An 18,984-nucleotide genomic window follows, 5' to 3' on the forward strand; every position below is an offset into this window, starting at 1 on the left:
TTGGTAAATCAGCTGTCCTTCAAATTAAAATTATGGCCCTAGTGAAGAGGGTATCTTTCATCAGCTTATTATATACCAGGACCATCTATAGATTTTTACCTAACTTTGTATTTTTATCTGGTTTATGTAATTCATCTACTGTATTCCAACTAGATTGGTTAAAAATGCATATCCTTTAATAATTTCCAGTTGTGAAACCCTTAGCTTTTTTCTGTGTTCTTTCAAAACTGCCTAAACTCCTGATCTTTAGTTGCTTAAACCCTTCTTCTTTTCAGACTCCATCAACCCCTTCTACTCCGCTTGGATTCCATCATAAGCCATTTCAATAATATCAGGTGTTTCTTCTTCCCCCTGAATTTCTTGTTTTCTCCTTTTAAATCTCTGACACTCTGATGACCACACTCTCTCTATCCCCCGTTCTTGATCCTGGGTTTCCTAGTGTTGTACGGGAAAGTAAAAAATGACATTTCTTCTACTATAATTTGACTCTGTCTTCTTACAGTTGGCATTGTGATTCTGAATGATTTTCTGTCATATTTACCACCATCCCTATTTTGTAAAGATTTTGGTTCCTTGTTAGCTCCACAAACCTCTCCCTCTGCATGTGACCTTCTTTCATTCTTTTCTAAGAATGAGGCCATCTGATATATGTCCCTTCTGTGCATTCAGTATCTCAAATTGTGCCTTAATTGTGCTAAAGTTGATGTTGTCATGGCAGGGAATATTTACTCTAATTTATCATCATTTTTAGAAAGAGAATGTCTGCCCAAGATTATAACAGCTAATATTTATTGAATATTCATGTGCTAGACCTATCCTAAGTGCTTTACAGGCATTACCTCCTTTGACTATGGTGTGGTCATCGGAACTATGTAATAATATGTGGCTCACTACCTTGGGTTAATACTATTTTGCAGTCTTTTTGATAACTTTGAGTAGACTTTTTTTTTTGAGAGAGAGAGAGAGAGTGAGCACGGATGTGCGTGCATGTTGGGGAGGGGCAGAGAGAGATGGAGAGAGAATCCTAAGCAGGCTGCACCCCCAGCGTGGAGCCTGAGGTAGGACTCAATCTCACGACCCTGAGATCATGATCTGAGCTGAAATCAAGGGTCGGATGCTTAACCAACTGAGCCACCCGGACACCTCTTGATTATACTTTTAAATACTGAAGTCCAGTGTACAAAATATTTTTTGCAATCTAAAAACAACACATTCAAATATATATTTCACTTAGATTGATAGAAGAGACAATAGCTAATGATTTGAAACTTCAGCTAAAAGATAGACTGTTAGGAAATTTGACAATATTTTTCACTCCCGGGGAAAATGTGAATTGGAAATAAATTCAGTAATATGAATGACATGGCTTAAATTTTTATGTTAAATTTATTTAATTTGGGATTATGTTAATTAAATATCCACTTATCAGCTTAATGATGTTAAATATAGATTCTTATTAACATATGGTTTCAAAGGCCAGTGAAATTGTCAAATCTAATGAAAACAGAGTTCAAAGATAAAGTTCTATCTTTCCTTTCTTTTATGAGCCTCTTAAAAATTCAGGGCACCCTTTTAAGAGCCCTTAGAGAAGATTAACCTTTAACATCATGATTACATCTAATGTTATCACATTTTACAATGTCACTGACACCACTTTTAGCCTTAGCCAATTGATTTTACTAACTATATTGTAAAACTACTAAAATTTCCTTTTCTTAAGTTGAATAGAGGAAGATTCTGTTCCTCTCTTCTTTCTTTTTCCCCCTCTGGTTCAACACTTTCTGATAGAACTTTCTGCGAAGGTAGAAATGTTCTGTATCTGTACTATTCAGTGTGGTAGCCACTAGCCACATGTGGGTGTATTGAGCGCTTGAATGTGGCTAGTGCAACAGATACTGTGAATTTCAAATTTTATTTATTTTAATTAACGTCAGTTTAAATGGACGTAGCTACATATTATTGGTATGTATTGGAAGCACAGCTTTGGTGTTCTTTTCAGCACAGACTGAATTCCTTTCTTTCTTAGTTGTCTTAACTCCCTTTCTGGGAACAAGAATACCTCCTTTTTAATGTAACTGGTTATTCTTGCACTAGTAAAGGTATTTTCATTCATTATAACTCGATTTATAATCTATGGGTTTCACTGTAGATGAAAAATAAATTTCATTTGTTGTAAACATGCCAAATTGAACATTTAATTCTGTGCATTCCTTGCACAATAGGAGACAGTATGGATTTGCTCATATTAATTTGGGGCATTGTGTTCTTTGGTGGACCTACTTTGCAAATGTATCTTCACTTGCCTATAAATACGTCCGAACAGTTTCTGCCCTCTTAAATGCTGCCCATGATGAAAGCAATGCAGTGGAAAGAGTTTAGATTTTAGTTTGGATCCCAAACTCTCTCCTTGGTTTTCCAAGCAAGTTTCTTCCCTGAGCTGTGGTTCCTTCAGAGAGCTGTTAGGTTTCTTGTATCAGAGTATATTTGGTTTACCTGCCTTCCTTCCAACTTGACCCCAGGACTTATTTCTGAAATAGGGCAGTGCCTGATTCCAGAGTGAGTGCTCCATGGATGTTTGTAGTGAATAAGTGGAAAGCTGTATTTTATTTTTATAAATGCCACTGCTTACTCACTCCCACTGTTTGCTCTCTTTTTTGTATCTCTACATTGGGAGAAGGAATAAAAACTTCTTTAAAGAAATATTGGAAAGTAAAGGCTTTTGTGATTTAAAATAGATATTAATTCACGTTTCTTCCATAATTCCTTTTCTACCATATTTGAATAATGAGGTACCATTTTAATGGCTCCTTACCTTCTAAGAAGTTTTTTGCATTATATATTTTTAAAAACAGCTGGTGACGTAAAAACATTGATAGAGTTGTAAAATAAATGATTCAATCTAAAAGGAGCTAACTTATGTAAAGCATGTTCTATATACAGGTTGCTAATCCATTCAATGGAAGTATATCTTGTTTTAATCATGTGAGGTACCCAAAGAATGAACTGAAGCAGGTGAAAATTAGGATAACAAGTCAGTTATCCAGAATGTGAGTACCCACAGATATGTGCTAGGTAAAGAAATGGTTTGGGGTGCCTGCATGGCTCAGTCAGTTAAGTGTCCAGCTCTTGATCTCAGCTCAGGTCTTGATCTTAGGGTCATGAGCTCAAGCCCTGCATTGGGCTCCATGCTGGGCATGGAGCCTACTTAGAAAAAGAAAAAGAAAAAGAAATGTTTTAAGGTTATGAATATATGATTGATGACTGGTCATCTATAGTTGTGGGGAAAGGGGAAGCTTTAAAATTTTTAGAGTTAAAATGAGAAAGGACAAGTATACCAAAAACAAATTTAAGGTTTCTACTTGCAAAACATTCAATCCAGTGCCCAAGAAAAGGCTTTCATCTTGAAAGATGAAAGAATTAAATTGGAACTAGAACACTGAAGGCTACTACGGAAGCATGCATTTATTTGGGCATATGGTAGTAATCCACTGAACACATAGTTATAATCTATTGGAGAATAACCAGAACAGATTTTCCAGGCAAGGTTTCTGCCAAATCAGCTTGCTTTTTATGATGGAAGAAGGAAGATGCAGAGAAATACGTACACCAATGTAATCTCATCTATTTCAAAGTCACTTCAGTATCTCTCTGTAAAAAACATTGCCTTCATCTTTATGAAGAGTCCTTCAGGTGCTAGATGCAATAGATTTCAATGATCAATTTCATTATTTTGTGCGGTCAAAAGAGTTAATTGCATTGGAAAAAAATCATTTGCATGCTCTTCAATACAATGCGTGTATGTAACTGGATTTCAAAGGAATGTAATGTCGATTTAGTTATTGATTAAAGAGTTAAACTACAGACATTGAAGAAGCAGGATCAAATTATCTAAAATAAGAGGTCAGGCTATGTGCTTAAGTGTTTTGCACACAGAGACACTGAAACACATCTTGATTGACTAAAGGCCTCTGATTTCTAGCTGTCATTTTTTTTTCTTTTGCATTTAAAAATACTAGACAGAAATTGCAACAGCTCAGTCAAATATATTTATGGCAAAATGATCCGTAAGTGGCAGAGTTTTCAGTTAATATGATTGAAGTTATTTAGTTCTGCTCTGTGACAAGTAAAATTACTGTTTATCAGGGATAGGTAATTACATATTTGGCCTAAAATTAATCAATATGAACACAGGAGAGCTGGCACTCAAGCAGAATCAGGATCTCATTAAAGCAAAATTTTTTAAAGTGAGGTCAATCATGCCACCTGTAGAATGAATAGAAGAGATTATAAATGCAAGAGAATAACATGAACCTTTTAATCATACAGTTCTCAAAGAATTATAAAATACCTCAAACTTCTTTCTGTCATTTACAAATCATTTTTTTATTATTTCATACCTAGCTCTTTTGAATAAGATATAGAATTTTAAGGTTTGAATAGTTTGCTTTATATTATTAGCTAGCTGACAATGGAACTATAAATAGATGGCAGGACAGTTGGCCTTTTGTATGTGACTGAATGTTGGTTCATGGTATTTTAGAGATCTATGGAACTCCATTTTTTTTTCTTTTAGCCAAGAATATTGGCAGATAGAGCATGGCCATTATTTTATGAACAAGAGATGAACTAGAGATCAGATAGTTGTTCTTCTGAAAACATTATGAACTTTTAAACAAAGACTTAGGATGTTGTTGAATATTCACCACTGGAGTACCACCTAATGTGACTAATGAGGAAATACTTGTTTAAATTAACTATAGAAGAGTTATCAGCTTTGGGACAGAAGCTCTAGTAAATCAGATGTCCAGAAAGGAAATTACTGATAGAGCTGAGAGACAGTAGAGGCCATATTTGGTTGGTTGGTCTCATATCATTCAGGGAAGGAGCAGTTTTGTGGAAGTGGGGATCATAATGCTAATGTCAAGGTGACAGCTAAATGAGAGGATATGAAACCTGATCAGCAGAAGTTTCTTGCACCTGAAGTTGCCCCAAGTGGGTGACCTTTGTTGCATAACAAGGCTGAGGTCTATTTCCATCAGCCCTCACCTCTCAGTCTGAAAGGTCAAGGTAATTCCATTTCACGCAGTTGAACACTTACATCCACATTCACTATCCGCCCACTGGTGTGGTGCAGGGCTGAGTCCCTGGAGTCGTTTCTGACTGATCCCTCTTTTCAAGTCCAACGCATGAAGTGTAGGATTGAGGCTGAGTAAGTGGTCTTTCTTCAAGGCCCCAAATTTGTGCTTTTATTTGTATTTTTATTCTCAAGGGCTTTTACTTTTTTTTTTTTCATTTTGAATTCATTTTTATTTTTTTTTCAATATATGAAATTTATCGTCAAATTGGTTTCCATACAACACCCAGTGCTCATCCCAAAAGGTGCCCTCCTCAATACCCATCACCCACCTTCCCCTCCCTCCCACCCCCATCAACCCTCAGTTTGTTCTCAGTTTTTAAGAGTCTCTTATGCTTTGGCTGTCTGCCACTCTAACCTCTTTTTTTTTCCCCTTCCCCTCCCCCATGAGTTTCTGTTAAGTTTCTCAGGATCCACATAAGAGTGAAAACATATGGTATCTGTCTTTCTCGGTATGGCTTATTTCACTTAGCATCACACTCTCCAGTTCCATCCACATTGCTACAAAGGGCCATATTTCATTCTTTCTCATTGTCACGTAGTACTCCATTGTGCATATAAACCACAATTTCTTTATCCATTCATCAGGTGATGGACATTTAGGCTCTTTCCACAATTTGGCTATTGTTGAGAGTGCTGCTATACACATTGGGGTACAAGTGCCCCTATGCATCAGTACTCCTGTATCCCTTGGGTAAATTCCTAGCAGTGCTACTGCTGGGTCATAGGGTAGGTCTATTTTTAATTTTCTGAGGAACCTCCACACTGTTTTCCAGAGTGGCTGCACCAATTTGCATTCCCACCTCAAGGGCTTTTACTTTTATTGGAATCTAAATCACACAAAAACGTATCTCAGACACATGGTTTCCTGATTGTAAAGTTCATAATTTAAGAACCTGAAGGTCCTTTTCTGTCCTAAACCCCGAAATTGTTATTGAAACAAAGACCTCACCTTTAAACCAGGGGACACAGTACTGCAATCAACAATTTCTGCCCGATTGTTTTCTGTTCACAATAGGCATTTGTCACTGGACACCAGTCAGCCTTGAGCCAGATAGTGTTCTATGCAAGCAATGACTGGTTGTTTTCCAGCTTTTGGAGGTAAATGCTGGTGATGTTCTACTTTCAGTAATTTATTTGGTTTTAAGGAATGTTAAGGCTTTAGTAATTTCCTTTCCTAAAAAATTAATTAGCTCTTTTAGAAAGAAAAATAATATGGGCTTGTTGTACATACTCAATTATAAAAATTACGTGTTTACTGTGTTCTCAGATGTAAGCTCATCTAGTATGTATCTTTCTAAACATTTTATATGTATATAGTTGCTCTCTTTTCCTCTCTATCACTTTCTTCACATAGATGGATGAAAGGAGAAGAAAATTGTAGTTCAGTGTGCATGTATACTATACATAAGCTACTGAAACTTGCTTTCATAATTTTATATCATGGAAATTCTTCTTCAAAACCTCATACTTATGCCTTTGTGGTATGTAGTTATCCATTTACAATTTTGATAGGTATTACCAACATATCTGCATATTCTAGCTTCTTCAAAATAACTTGTTTAGTGTTTTTTTTTGTTGTTTTTTTTACTAAGAGTCAGCCTTCTTATTGGACGTGAACATTAGTTCATCATTCAAGATTATTAGTCTAAGGGAAGATGTATGATTTTTTAAATGCAATTCCACCTTCTAAATGTGGTCAGTACTGTCTCTCAACAGGGCCCACTTGGAGGCCAGTGCTGAGAAATGGAACAGGTTGCTGACGTCTTTAGAAGAATTGATCAAATGGCTGAATATTAAAGACGAAGAGCTTCAAAAGCAAATGCCGATTGGAGGGGATGTTCCAGCCTTACAGCTCCAGTATGATCACTGTAAAGTAAGTTGACCGTATATGGTGGGGACCTTTTTTGATACATTTTGATTTTGGCAAAGTAGACACTCAAAATTCTATATAAATATCTGAGTTGAAACAATTACCACTGAATTTCACTCCCACACCCCATTTCTAATTGTCAGTATTTAGGCATTTAATTTAAGTTGCATGCATCTTCTGAGAAGCAGATATGCTGAAGTGTTATCACCTGACACATTAATTCTTAGATCCTTGTATTATTTAAATTCTTTGCCTTATTAACTTTCCTTTTATTTATTTAATATTGCTTCATGCCCACTTTCTCATATATTACACATCAGCTTGCTTTGTTATATATACATATTTTTTTCTCCTTACATGCAATGCAAGTTCTCATTCTAAATCTGTACATTTTAATGTGGTGTTAGAATTCTGTTCCCATTGGAAAAATGACGACTAACACATGCATCTTCTAAAGGAAGAAAGGAAGATGCCATCTATGTAGTAAGTTTGCTTCAAAATGATAAGACCTTGAAGTTTATTTTACTTTGAACCCTTGTGACTAGGTTATTCAAATTCCCATTTGGGTAAATTTTCTTTTTCTACTTGAAAAGAGACTATGATAGAGGAATAGTTCTAAGAAAAAAGAAGACGTTGTTGGAATATAACATGTAAAATAACAACAACAACCAACAATGATAGATTTTAAATCAGTGATTTAGGAAAATCCCATTCTCTTTTTTTCAGCTTTCCCTTCTATTACTTATTCATATACTTTTTTGTGGATTTAAGTGATGAAAAAATAATACAAAGCTGTTCTAATGGAAGTGCTCTGTTAAGGAATAGAATCTGCGTGTGACCATGTTCTGCTAGTTTTGATTAAAACCTAATTCTTGAGGCATGAAATGATTTTCCTCTTCTGGCCTTAGCCAGTAAAGTGCACATCATTGTTTCCAGTAAATGCTGGCTATGTTCTTTCCAAACCCTTCTCCCAGCAGAGTCGCCCTGTTTTAGGTTGTGTTTCACCTAAGAGTCTTAGAGTAGAGTTGCTGTGCATGAACCCTTTAGGCCTGGGCATTTAGATAATAAAGATGATCCTGATAACTGATGCTGATGATAATACTGGTTCATTCATTTGGCAGGTATTTACTGAGTGCCTAATGTGCACCAGGCACTATTCTAGGCATTGGAGAGTCAAATGAACAAAGCAAAGTTCTTGCCTGATTCCATGTAGTGAGAGATAAATACTAGATACGCAATAAATACATAATATATCCCATAGTAATAAGTACCATGAAAAGAGTAAAGCAATGTCAAGGAGAGAAAGAAGGATGGGAGAGTATCGGCAGCAGAGATGCTGTTTTTGTGGAGATCAGGAACGTGGCATAAGTAAGGCAGTTTTTGAGAAAACAAATGACGTAAACATGAGGCAGTAAGTGATGCTACTCCGTGGGGGAAGAAATCATAGGCAAAAGGGGACAAAAAGACACTGGCCACAGAGGTTGCAGTTTCTGGCCATATTCGAGGAATAGCATGGATACCAGTGTTGTTAAAACAGTCAGCCAAATAGAAAAGAAGGAGATGAGGTTGGGGTAGGAGTGGGAAAAAGGGGGGGTTCAAATCACAGAGGACCTTGAAAGTCCTTTGTAAGGGCTTTAGCTTTTACTCCAAGTGAGGTGGAAGGTATGGAAGGTTTTGGTAATTATACTGCTGTGATCTGACTTACATTATATAATATTTACAGGTGAAATTAGGAAGAATAAAATATAGAGGAGTTAAAGAACATATTTCAGTAATCCAAGCGGGGGATCGTGATGACTTGGACAAAGGTATAAAGGTGGAGATAGTGAGAAGTAACTGGTTTCTGAATATATTTAGAAAGAACCAAAAGGATGTGCCAACGGAGTGCATATGTGGAATACAGGAGAAAGAGAAGGGTTTATAGTGGCAGGAATGAAAGGTTTTTGGACAAAGCAAATGGGACAGTAGCTGGAGGGGGGAATGTGGGGCCAGGTAATGGTTTTACACAGATGGGGACTAATTCAACATATTTCTATGCTGATGGGAATGATCTTGTAGAGTGGGAAAAGTCAATAATGCAGGAGAGAGATTACTGGGTAGGGGATGGAATGGGATCCAGTGTACAAGTGTTAACAGTTGGTCTTGGGTAGGAGGGCAAAGAATTCATCCATTGTAACAAGAAGGTAAGTTGGTAGATTTGCGTGTGGGGACATTTAGACGTCCTCTTTTGATTGCCTCTGTTTTCTCAACAAATAAGAAGCAAGGTCGTCAACTGAACATGAAAAGAAGGAAGACAATGTGGAGGTTTGGGGAAAGAGGAGGTAGAAAATGTAGTCTAGAAGTGAGTGAGTTAAACTAGGAATGTAAAACAAGACCACGAGCATTACGAAAGGCCTGCTTGAGGCCAATGCTCATGAATTTAAAGTGAGAACAGTCACTGTGAATGTTGTTCCTTACCCATGTGGAGTTGTCTCACCAAAGGCGAGGAGTCAGTTGGAGAGTTGAATTGACCCAAGCACATGTGATAGAGGAAGAGAGGGGCAAGGGGGGTTACAGAAATACAGGGGAGCTATAGTAATGATCGCATGTGGAAGTAAGGCTGGGTAAAGGAAGATATGAGGATATTAGAGATGAGGAATAGTAAAGTGGTGTTAAAAGTCAATGAATTGGACATGGCAGAGGAGCTGAGGATTAATGCAAATGGGGGAACCGGGAAGGGGCACAAACTGTAAAGAAAACAGATTGTGATCAGAGAAAGGATGCTAGAAATCAAGTTTGTGGTGACGTGCATTTATTGTTAAATGACAATCTCCGGTGTCCTTTTGTGAGAGTGAGTTGCACAGGCAGGGTGGAGAACAAGGTCCTTGGGGAAAAGTGGATAAGAAGCTGAGAGGCTGGGGTAGCTGCAGGATCATCTACAGGCACAGTAAAATCATCATCACCAGGAGAAAGAGCCTGATTTGTTCAAAATGTTGATTATGAGAAGGAATAGTGGTAGCAGTATGGTTAGGGATTAGTATAGGTTGGAAAAATGATGGCTTCACAGTCCTTTTATCTTTTGAGTCTTAAAACTGTGCAAAATACCTTTGGTTGGGGATGGGAAGAGGAATAGTTTAAGTTGGACATAGTTTAGCCTTGGTTTCTAAATTTCTTAGTGCCTGCTACCAGACTTTTCTCTGGTTACTATTATGTCTTTATCACAATTGCCATCACTTACATGTTGTGCATAATCCAGACTGCTTTTGAGAGGCGTAGGTCTTATCAGTAAGTAAGTCTTATCAGGATTTTCCATTTAATAGTCTATACTTCTTTAACTTTGAGTTTTATAGTAGAAAGTTTATATGAATATGGTACTGATTGAATTTCTGAGTGTAGGGCTGGGTTGTTTCTCACCTCATTGTTTACCCTAACTGGAAATAATCCTTTGCGGAGTTTCATGTTGATTGTAGATTCTAGAATATGATACTTTATTGTGATCTGTCATTGTCTGCCTTCCAGTTTATCAATGATGGAAAACTACAGGCTTTCTTAATATCATGTATTAATAAATGTTTTGACACAAGCATCATGCATAACTCTGAGAACTAAGCAGGCTGTTATGCCAGAAATAAACTATAGAAGAGATTTCAGAGATTTGTGGAGGTGTGATTTAGTTTACAAGGGCCACATAACAAAACACCATAGACTGAGTAACTTAAACGAGAAATTAATCTTCTCACAGTTCTGGGGGCTAGAAGTTTGAGGTCAAGGTGTGGGGTTGGCCTCTTCTGAGGCCTCTCTCCTTGGCTTGTGGATGTCTCTTCCCTGTGTCTTCACCTGGCTTTCTCTTGGTGAGTATCTGTATCTTTTAAAACTGCTCAAAATACCTTCCTTTTATAAGGACATCAGTCATGTTGGGTCAGGGCCCACCCTAATGACCTCATTTTAACTTAACTACATCTTTTTTTTTTTTTTTAATTTAATTTTTTTTTTTTTTTTTTTTTGAGAGAGACAGAGCATGAACAGGGGAGAAGCAGATAGGGAGACACAAAATCAGAAGCAGGCTCCAGGCTCCGAGCTGTCAGCACAGAGCCCTATGTGGGGCTCAAACTCAGAAACCGCGAGATCATGGCCCAAGCCAAAGTCAGACCCCCAACTGACTGAGCCACTCAGGTGCCCCTACTTAACTACATCTTTAAGGACCTTATTTCCAATCACAGTCACATTCTATCAAAAGTAACCTTCTTTCCCAGCTGTCAAGTATAATGTTTCTAATCACTATAAATTATTACAGTGAGGGCAAATCACTATGCATTAATACAATTAGGTCAATATTTAAAGACGTGACACCTACCTGTAATTATTTACCTTTCTTACTAAACTTTGCCAGCCATAATCATTGAATAGTCTAATTGTAGTTGAACCTCAACCTTGCCAATGTTCTAACTTAAATATAATTCTCTATCTGTGATCTTAAAATTAAAATCCCTTTGGTTGTACATATGGTTACTCTGTTTCAGGTCAGCTTTTTCTTTCCTGTGTCCTTGGAGATGTCTTTGACCCCTGCCTTCGGGTTCTGTTTATTTAGAATTAGAATGATCAATTATTAAAACTGTAAGAGGCCCAAGAAATAATTTAGTCTAGCCCCCTCACTGATAGTGGAAGAAAATGAGACCCATGGTGTGTTTTAATGAAATCTGACTTTTCACCCCTCCCTTCCTTTCTCACTCCCAACAAATACCTATCACTTACCCCCATGTCTGGCAATTTCTAGGGCACCAGAGAAACATGGATGCAGAAAACAGACACAGTCCCTGTCTGTGTGGAGCTTACAGTCAGGGGAGAGCCTATGCCTGCCCTGCTTAAGCTTACAGTCTCTGTTTCTTCCCTGTGTTATGAGAAATCATTTCCAACAAGGATTGTGATTGAGCTGTGGACTGTGCATTGCTGTCCCAAATCTCTGGTTGTCTGTCTAACTATCCATTTCTCTAACCCCCAGCTTTGGTCCCTGGCTGATAATTCAAGCATGTTATTAGTTCTTGTATACTCTTATTTCTGATCTTTTCTCTTTATAAGGGATTCTAGAACTCTTTTCAATTATAACATCATGATGTAGATTCAAACAGAACAAAATAATCTCTATACTATTTTTTTCACAGGTATGTTTAGCATTAAATTTAGATGCCTTTCCCTTTAGTTTTGTCTGTTATTATAAACTGTAGTTTTTTCTAATTTCTTGCTATTTTTTTGTTTTTAGTTGTCCTAATAAAGTTTAAAAACTCTTTTTAATTTTGAAGAACTCTTGCTTTATAGCTTAAAAATACATAGTTGGAATCAAACAAAATCAACCCTTAAATGGCTTGATACTAATAGTAGGCAAGTTATTTTGTTCCTTAAAATTTCCCCCTAGAAAGAGGGGGACCTTGTATTTGATTTCTAACCTAACTCTTCCTTGCAGATAGCTAGCTGTCTAAATTACCTTATTTTGAACAACATAGTATTATGTCAAACTAATGTGACCTAATCTCTCAATACTAAATTAGAATGTCTAGAGATTACCAGATGGAATTTTTTAAAGGGGGACAAAGAAATTTAACACTGATTTGTTTACTCTTCCAGGAAGTTATGACCTCATAAATGCAAGCCTTGAATTTCACTGTATACAAGTCTTTTAAAGATCAATTTTAAAAGTGATGCCATATATCTTTCTGTTGTGGATAAGACAAATACACTTTACAAGATGCATTAAAAACCACCTGTGCTGATATTACACAAATCAGCACTTAAGTATTACATTAAAATTTCCAGTGACATTATATACAAAGTAAAAAACAAAGCTATGTCTCAATGCCTTAGGTGGACGTGGGGTTACTGTATGTTAGAAAACCACTAAGTGACTTAAAAGCTGCTTCAAGGGATATCAAATGCTGATGTCAAAGAGTTATGTGAACAATTTGAATAAAATAATTCTAAGTAGACATCCGACTAATCTCTGTCCTCAGCACTTTGTATTCAAGTTCATTGAAAATATTCTTTCCTCTTCCTTTTTGGATAGTGGTGTATTACCCTCTCTTCTGAGGTACCTTATGTTGGGCCCTTCTTTTTTTTTTTTTTTTTTAGTTTATTTATTTATTTTGTGAAAGACCAGGAGAGCATGAGTGGGGAAGGGGCAGGGAGAGGGGGAGAGAGAATCTCAAGCAGGCTGTATGCGGTCAGTGCTCAGAGACCTTATGGTTGGCTTTTCTATACAAAGTTAGTTAGTGAACTAGCACATGGGATTAGGTAGACATGGTTTCAATTCTCACCTCCTCCACTCACTAGCTCTGTGATCTAGGCTCTGGAGTCGATTGTCCAACCTCCTCAGTCCTGTTTCTGACCATGAGTATATATAGGTCACTTAGCACAATACATTTAGTAAGTGCTCAATAAGCAATGGCTGTTTGAGTTCTTTAAACTAGGACTTATATTTTCTAGTGTGTTTCTTATTTTAGTTGTTCTGTGTCCACATTTTTTATTTTTCCTAAGATTCATGATGTTTGGGCAACTGTAAATTTTGATGTCATAACTATATTTTTTAGCCTATTGGTGGCTTCAGAGATAACTTAGACTACTGAGGGAATAGGATAAAGTCATTGAGACATTTTTGAGAATTACACAGGATATAAGTCTAGAGGCTAGAAGATGATTTATTTGTTCTTTTTAAATTTTTTTTTAAATCTTTATTTATTTTTGAGAGAGAGAGAGACACAGAGACAGAGTGTGGGCAGGGGAGGGGCAGAGAGAAAGGGAGACACAGAATCCGAAGCAGGCTCCAGGCTCTGAGCTGTCAGCACAGAGCCCAACGTGGGGCTCGAACCCATGGACTGTGAGATCATGACGTGAGCCAAAGTTGGACGTTCAACTGTCTGAGCCACCCAGGTGCCCCTTATTTTTTGTTCTTAATAAAAGAAAACAGCTTATCATGGAAAGGCCAAGCTCATAAGACACGTCTGTATGCACTGCTTTAGTTAACTTATCAAAGATTTATAGTCAAATGATAAATGTATAACCATGAATCTAATTACCTTTCAAAGCATTTTTTGAATGCTACCATAACTTATAAGTAAAGAAATAAAATCAATATACATTATCTTACATTTTCATTTGTATGACCTTATCCTGGATCCAGTCTGCTTTCACAGATAACCGTGGTTAGAGACTCTCAGATTTATGCATGCAATCACTTGGATACTTAGAGGTTGGTTTATGGGAACTCACTCTCAAAGTCTTCTGGTTCCTACCTGTATTTCTATATTCTAGTCCTTTATATGTGCATCAGTGATTTAATGACACTTTTTCATAACCATTCTTTGATAACGGCATTGCTAATCACTTCATCTATCCACCCACCCACCCACACGATTCACTGACTGCTTTATGTGTTGAAAACAATGTTAAATGTACAAAGGGCAATAAGGCACAGCCTCTGCACTTCAGTGACACATTTTAATAATTTTCATTCTGAAAAGCTCCATGCTTGTGGCTGTATCCAGATGGAATATTATATATTTAAATGCTGAAGGGATGGCTCTGAGACTTTTAGTTAGAATAGTACTATAAGGTCATGCTTCAGATAACTTCATCTGCTTAAACACCTAGCAATTATAAATAAAATGTAAAAAAAAAAAAAAAAGCAAGGAAAATCAAACATGCAAAGTTGGACTCCAGAATATGGCAGGCATTCCACAGATGAGAAACAAAGCAGAAAAGCAAAGTAGTCAGTAGGGTTGATGCTGCTGGGGAAAGGTACCAGTCCTGGATGTTGAGCGAGCAGAAAGCCCCGTAACAGTCTCTGCTTAAAATTTCTCTCTGACACCTTGAAACGAATGACTCACAGATTGGCATGCTTTCTTCTGTCAAACAAATGTCCCAAGAACTGATATTATAAAACATCAGTGTATTTTGGACCCTTAATTAAATGCTTATACTTTCTTGGATGTTTCAACCAGTGACTCAGACAGAGCATTGATAGGTTTCAGCAACAATGATGATAAGTAACTTCATTCAGTGCTTTCACAATATATGCACAGAGGCAAACTCCTTAAGTAATAATAATAATAATAAAGAATATGTCAAGGGCTCTGAGGGTAAAGCATATGGTACAGGTACAGTCAGTAGTTGCTGATAGCTCTTCCCATAACTGCTGGGAGCTTGTCTTGATAGCTTTGATCATTTTCCTCTTGTTTAAAACTGTCTGGAGTGTATGAGCTGTTTTAATTAAATAAAACTATACTGGGGCACCTGGGTGTCTTAAGCATCTGACTCTTGATTTCAGCTCAGATCATGTTCTCGCAGTTTGGAAGACGGAGCCCTGCATCGGGCTCTACGTTGACAGCGTGGAGCCTGCTTGGGATTCTCTCTCTCTCAAACTCTCTCCCCCTCTCTCTGCCCTTCCTCTGCTTGCTTTCTATCTCAAAATAAAATAAATAAACATTAAAAAAAAAACCTATGATACCTGTTATTTACCATCTAATACTGCCCAGCAGAAATAGTCCCCCATTACTATCTAGGATTAACTTGTAAAATTAGAGTCACCTTCCAGTCTTTATAAGTATCAGCTGTAAACCCCACAGAGTCATATTATTTTTTCTTATGTGGGTATATATTTAATATCCTCAAATATCAAAATAAATTACTACTTTAAAATAAAGTGTTTTTAATGACTTTTAGAATAAATGCATATAGTTGAATTTTCCCACCTAATGACCTAAGTTTTTCATATCATTTTTAAAGTTCTATAGAAATTGAGGTCGCTCATATGCAGCTTCATTTTCAAGAATGCGAGATTATCATTCAGTCAACAATTACTTAGAAAGCACCTTCAGTGCACATAGCATTCATTTGTAATGTTACAGGTTTATTTCAGTCACATACTTTAACATTGGATAAAATTGCCACTGCCGTTTTTGCTGTTCACTTTGCACTTCATCTTCTGAACAATGTAAATTCTAAGTTATGTAAAGGCTGTGGTCAGAGCTGTAACACCCTTTTTCTGATAGAATGCATGTTTGCTTTTATAAAAGGAAATCACTAAAAATAATTGAAAGTGTACGATTCCGATATAATTTTAGTGAGTTTGTTCCCTCGGGGCCCCTCTGTCCTTTACTTAACTCAATTTAAAATTCCTATATTCAGGGGCGCCTGGGTGGCGCAGTCGGTTAAGCATCCGACTTCAGCCAGGTCACGATCTCGCGGTCTGTGAGTTCGAGCCCCGCGTCAGGCTCCGGGCTGATGGCTCGGAGCCTGGAGCCTGTTTCCGATTCTGTGTCTCCCTCTCTCTCTGCCCCTCCCCCGTTCATGCTCTGTCTCTCTCTGTCCCAAAAATAAATAAAAAACGTTGAAAAAAAAAAAATTAAAAATAAATAAATAAATAAAATAAAATTCCTATATTCAATCCTTATTGTATAAGAGTCAGGACATTTGGGTCTTTTTTTAATGTTTGTTTATTTTTGAGAGACAGAGTGGGAGCAGGGGAGGGGCAGAGAGAGAGGGAGACACAGGATCTAACGCAGGCTCCAGGCTCTGAGCTGTCAGTACAGAGCCCAATGCAGGGGTTGAACTCATGAACCGTGAGATCATGATCTGAAGTCTGACGCTTAACTGAGCCACCCAGGTGCCCCTAGGATATTTGGGCCTTAAACTGACTTGTCAAAATACATTTGCAAACTTACATATTAAAGTAACAAATTCGAACAGTGTCTTTTTTTTTTTTTTAATTTTTTTTTAATTTTAATGTTTATTTATTTTTGAGACAGAGAGAGACAGAGCATGAGCAGGGGAGGGGCAGAGAGAGAGGGAGATACAGAATCTGAAACAGGCTCCAGGCTCTGAGCTGTCAGCATAGAGCCCGACGCGGGGCTCGAACTCACGGACCGCGAGATCATGACCTGAGCTGGAGTCAGACGCTCAACCGACTGAGCCACCCAGGCACCCCATGAACAGTGTCTTTCAATCAGCAACATGCCACCATTAAATTTAGGCTGTGTGTGTCTCTATATGGTAATCTGACACTCTAACTTCAAATCTGTAATTTCAAGGTCTTGCTGTGTGATGAAGTTACCTAATGTGGGAGATTGACCTTTTTCTAAAATTGATTAATTTCCAAGTTCCCCTCCAGCCATTGGCACCTATGTTGACTTCCTCCTTATTAAATGCATAGCCCACTAAGAACTGTTAGTAAAGCTATTACTTGCATTCATTCCTGGAAGCAGCCATTCTCAAAGTGAGGCTACACCTACCTGCCACACTCCATGTAGTTGTCTGCAGTTGATTTATGTCCTAAGCCTCATAGGTATCATTGGAACTTGATCCCAAAAGGCCATAGAATGTCCAAGTTGAGAGGGAGAGGCAAGGCATCTTAATAGCTATCACTGGTGATGAAATTAAGAGTGGACAACAAATGGAGCAGGAAATAGAGGTATGTAAAACCAAGCAATTATATACAGTCCACCCCCTTAATAGAACAGCCCATTTCTAATGAACCACCTCTGGATATATTTACCCTGGTATCATTTATCTAATACTTTATTTGTTAAACAAACTTCTGTGTTGCAGTTGATATATGCCATGTACTTTGCTAGGTACTGGGCATCTAACACTTCATAAGACTAATTTTGCCATCACAGATCTCACCATCTACAAGCAGAGACTTGAAAACAAGTAACTATAATGGATAGCAAAGGCATAGTAATGTGAGCATGAACACATGGCCAGGGAGGCACAGATGAATAATGATTGTCTGTACTTGGGAAGATTGGGTAAGGCTTCACAGAGCAAGTAGCTTTTGAGCTAAAAAGGGATCTTTGGAGTAAAAATTCACTGAAGACTGTTACCAAAACTCCTGGAGGGAAAATCCTCCAAATGAGTCATGGCATGACCTGGAATGTGCAATAAAGCAAGAGGTGTTGCTTACCAGCCTTTTCAGTTATACTTAGAATAAAGCTGAAAGAGAAAAATAGTACAAGTTTAGCACCTTATATGGTACCTGGTAAAGTAGATATTGCATATATTAGCCAAATAAAGGAATACATTTACATGTGCATGTATTTTGAAAAGTGTAGGAAGGAATACTCTTTTACTACTGTGAGAAAGTGAAGCATTCCTATCTTAGTTTTAGCATTTATACTTAGTATTCTGACTCAGGCATCATTTTTTATGTCAATGGGGTGGAACCAAAATGAATTTATATATTAAATGTTCATTTAGGGACGTTAACCAAAACTTTTAAAGCACTGTGAAGGAGATTTTTTTTTTTATTTTGTCTGCATACTAATGAAAAGTAAGCCTGTTTTCTTTCCCTTTTCTCATGTAGTTTTATTAGTGCTATCAAATTTAATGACTCTTCTGCCCTTTTTTGCTGTCATACTATAATGACTTCAGATCCATATATGCTGATTTAGCTTTGAAAGCAAGTTGGGGGAAAAAAAAGTAAATTACATTCTCACAGATTCTCCTTATGTTTATATCATTTATTTTTTCTGCTTGTATTCTCCAATAAATGTTAAGTGTTTTGTTTTGTTTTTAAACAAGAAACCAAGGAAGCCTGCTGTACAAGCAGTACTTTTATTTGTTAAGTTGAGATGCCTTGCGTCTAGGGCCGGCTTTGTGGTTGTGTGTCCCATGCAATTACAGTCACATAAGCCTTCACTCCTAACAGGGCCCTGCACTTGGTTTAATGCTCTGGTGCTGCCATCTTGAAATTCTTAGTAACATTTGAACAAGGGGCTCTGTGAATTATATAGTCAGACCTGCTGGCATCAAAAAAAACCATTAATGTTTATGTTTTGACACACATAAAACAACACTTTTACAGTAATGAAAGCCTCTGAAAACTTAATTCTCGCGTTCTTTTTCTCAAGTCAGTAAGCCATCCTGAGCTCCCACTCTCACTCACACACCCCTCATTGTAACTTACCCTGTCTCTGTGTGTTAGTGTCTGCTGCGATGTGACCAGAGGTCT

General features: G+C 37.4%; 1 protein-coding gene across 6 annotated transcripts in view; it reads left to right on the forward strand.

The window, feature by feature from the left end:
• UTRN (utrophin) overlaps positions 1-18,984 on the forward strand; it is a 408,075-nt gene that overhangs the window by 260,987 nt on the left and 128,104 nt on the right. For all 6 annotated transcript variants that reach the window (XM_049653027.1, XM_049653026.1, XM_049653028.1 and 3 more), the window contains one exon: positions 6,854-7,010. In XM_049653027.1, coding sequence (XP_049508984.1) covers positions 6,854-7,010 — 157 coding nt within the window. The remainder of the gene's footprint in view (positions 1-6,853; positions 7,011-18,984) is intronic.

This window comes from Panthera uncia (assembly GCF_023721935.1).
Source record: "Panthera uncia isolate 11264 chromosome B2 unlocalized genomic scaffold, Puncia_PCG_1.0 HiC_scaffold_24, whole genome shotgun sequence".
NCBI lineage: Eukaryota > Metazoa > Chordata > Mammalia > Carnivora > Felidae > Panthera > Panthera uncia.